The sequence below is a fragment of the Trachymyrmex septentrionalis genome, unplaced genomic scaffold, assembly GCF_001594115.1.
Source record: "Trachymyrmex septentrionalis isolate Tsep2-gDNA-1 unplaced genomic scaffold, Tsep1.0 scaffold38, whole genome shotgun sequence".
Taxonomy (NCBI): Eukaryota; Metazoa; Arthropoda; class Insecta; order Hymenoptera; family Formicidae; genus Trachymyrmex; species Trachymyrmex septentrionalis.
This window is the reverse complement of record NW_017305547.1, coordinates 19,944-23,006: the sequence shown is the minus strand read 5'-3', so window position 1 is coordinate 23,006 and position 3,063 is coordinate 19,944. Positions and strand designations below refer to the sequence as shown.

The window sequence follows — 3,063 nt, the reverse complement described above, 5'->3', positions numbered from 1 at the left end:
TATATATATATATATATATACAGCTATTTTAATTAAAATAAAAGATTTCCTTAGGTTCTAACATAATTAAGAAAATTTGTGATAATATATAAAGAAATATTATTAAAGTAAAACCGCTATTAAGTACTAGCTTAAATTTAACAAACATTAAATGTTCTCGCAGGATTGGAGATGCGCGAAACAGTAAATGGCGTCGAAGTTCAACCTCGACAGAAATCAGACGACAAATCTATTCATAGTTTACTCCACGGTGGCTTTCTGAATTTCAATTTCAACTCTCAAGAGGAAGATCCGGTACAAAGCAAGATCATCAATTTTATCCTACCTCTGTCAGGTCGCTACGAGATCTTTCAAAGGTTCCTCCAGAATTATGAGGATATCTGTTTGACTAGCGGCGAGAAGACGTCATTGCTCGTCGTACTCTACCAGCACAAAAGTGAGAATACCTTCAACAAAACAATAGATCTGATTGAGCAGCTCAAGTACAAATATCGCAGTGCCAGCATGGAGGTTCTACCGGTCTCCGGGGACTTTTCGAGAGCTCGAGCTCTGGATTTGGGCGCGTCGAAGTTGCAGACCGATGATCTAATGCTGTTCATCGACGTGGACGTCGTATTCACGGGCTCAGCGCTGAACAGGATACGCCTGAACACGCTACCAGGCCGAAGAATATATTTTCCGATAGTTTTTAGTCAATATGATCCCAAAGTCGTTTACGGCGACGCCAAGAAGCAAGACAAGTTTATCATAAACGAGATCTCCGGACATTGGAGGCAGTACGGTTTCGGAATAGTTTCACTGTACAAGAGTGACTACCGTACTGTGGGCGGTTTGGATCTCTCGATTCAGGGCTGGGGTAAGGAGGACGTGGAATTCTTCGAGAAGGCAGTTAAGTCAAGCCTCGATGTCTTCAGGGCGGCGGACAGGCACTTGGTGCATGTATATCACGAGATAGAGTGCAGCAGAGAGCTCTCTAGCCTCCAATTCTCCATGTGCATGGGATCCAAGGCTGATACGTACGCCGGAGTTGAAACTTTGGCCAACATGATTTACAGTAACCCGAACATACTACGCTTCGCCAAAGAGAGGAGACAGAAGAGGACAAACCCTGCTGGTTAATGATGGATCTGCCAAAAAATTGCAATTATCGACTGTTGAATACAATTTTATTAGAAATTGTAGGGGAAATTGTAAAAATATTTTTTTCATTACGCACTCGCCTTGATAGTGACTTTAGTTACGCGAATGTAACATCGAAAGGAACCGAATCATGAACTTTTCGGGTGCCAGAGTATCTCGTTAGTCATAACTGTTTGTGTAAATATGAAGTACGTTTGTCTGAGTCACGCAAGCAAATAAAAAAATCAATACTGATATTTTATTGTACGATAAAATGTATATATCGAAGCTTTAATCGAGAAAACAATTTTCTAAAGTTTGATCAAGAAATATGGTGTCACGATTTTCGAAGATAGCTAATCGAAGAAAATAAATAGAAAACAGGTGATCGATAAAGATCATCAAAGTCATTGCAGGCATCCGCGGTGAAAAAATATTCATATCTCATAAATTTTTTTACAATTTTTTATATTTTAAATTCATTAAGCTTTTTTAAAAAAATCTCGAAATTCTTTAAATTTTTTCTTCAAAAATTTTAAAATAAAAATTTTTAACATATTCATACTTCACGTATATAAAGAATTTTAGAAAAGACGTAAACTTCTTTAACATTCTTGAAAGTATTTCAGATAAAATAATACAAAAAACTTTTTTTTTTAATTAAATATTATATAAAAATTATGAAAAATTATAAAATTTGTATAAAAATTCTGAAGAGTCATATAAAGAATTTTAAGAAAAATTTTTACCAAGGATGCTAACAAAATTACTACGTTAAAAAAATATGTATAATAATATTTTTTCGTCGTTAGTTTATGTGATGATATTATCTTCTACACCTGATCTTTTCTTTTAGCTTTCTTGAGGCTAAAAACAAACAAATGTCGTTCTCTTTTGCAAATGCAATTGCCAACAGTCTATAGAAATCACGCGTAATGACAAGCATTTATAAAATCGTCAGCCTAGATAGTAAATTTAAGTCTTATAAGTAAATGTGATATTATCGTGCCTTTAAAATATTTCTTCACAATTTCATGTGTACTGCCAAATGTAAACACACTGTTACAAGTATTTCGACACATAGATGTAGATATTCCTAAATTGTCGCATTACGCGCTTTGCATTTTATGTTATATACTTACACGTAAAAAGTCTTGTCTGCAATAATTGGAATAATACTCACGCTTTACTGAATAAAATTCTTATGTTAAATAATAATATCATTTTTAATACTCGTCATTCTCTAAACTTACATATATAAAAAAACATACCTCGGAAAATCTTTCTTGGATGTCATTAATACTTAAACGAAGTATTTAATTACTTGATACATAATATCTATATAAAATAATATTTATACTTATTTATTAATTTACACATCACATAATCAATTTATTTATTAAAATATCACAAAATTGATATCTTCTAACATTTTAAATATATTTTGAGCATTTTTCAGTTTTATTTAGATATATTTTTATCTTTACAAATTAAAATATACATAATAAATATTCTTCAAATTTCAATATAACTATTTATTTTGATACAATCGTGATTTTTCTAATTGACGCAATGCTGCAGCTTTCATTGTTATTTAAAAATATGAATTATATACTATATATATACTATATATGTACATGCATATATACCAGATTTGTAGTCATTATTAAAATTTGCTTGTCAATTTAATTTAATTTGTGATATTATTACAATAGTTTAATTGCATTTATAAGTTCAAAAAATCAATTCGGCACGCAGTTGGAATGACTATAAATATGATATATATGCATGTACATATATAGTATATATGTGTAATTCATATTGAATTATTTAAGCATTAAAGATCTAGCTTCGACTATTATAAATTTTAATATTCTTGCTTGTTATGTATTCTAAACAAATCTTTCTGAATATGTATGAAATCATGGAATTAGTTATCTCTCT

At 31.2% G+C, this 3,063-nt stretch overlaps 1 protein-coding gene across 5 annotated transcripts in view; it reads left to right on the top strand.

Moving 5' to 3' along the window:
- Positions 1-1,539, top strand: part of LOC108750902 (chondroitin sulfate synthase 1) — a 25,783-nt gene extending 24,244 nt beyond the window's left edge. For all 5 annotated transcript variants that reach the window (XM_018490754.1, XM_018490755.1, XM_018490753.1 and 2 more), the window contains one exon: positions 164-1,539. In XM_018490754.1, the coding sequence (XP_018346256.1) occupies positions 164-1,119 (956 nt within the window). In that variant the 3' untranslated portion in view covers positions 1,120-1,539. The remainder of the gene's footprint in view (positions 1-163) is intronic.
- Positions 1,540-3,063: the final 1,524 nt, after the last annotated feature.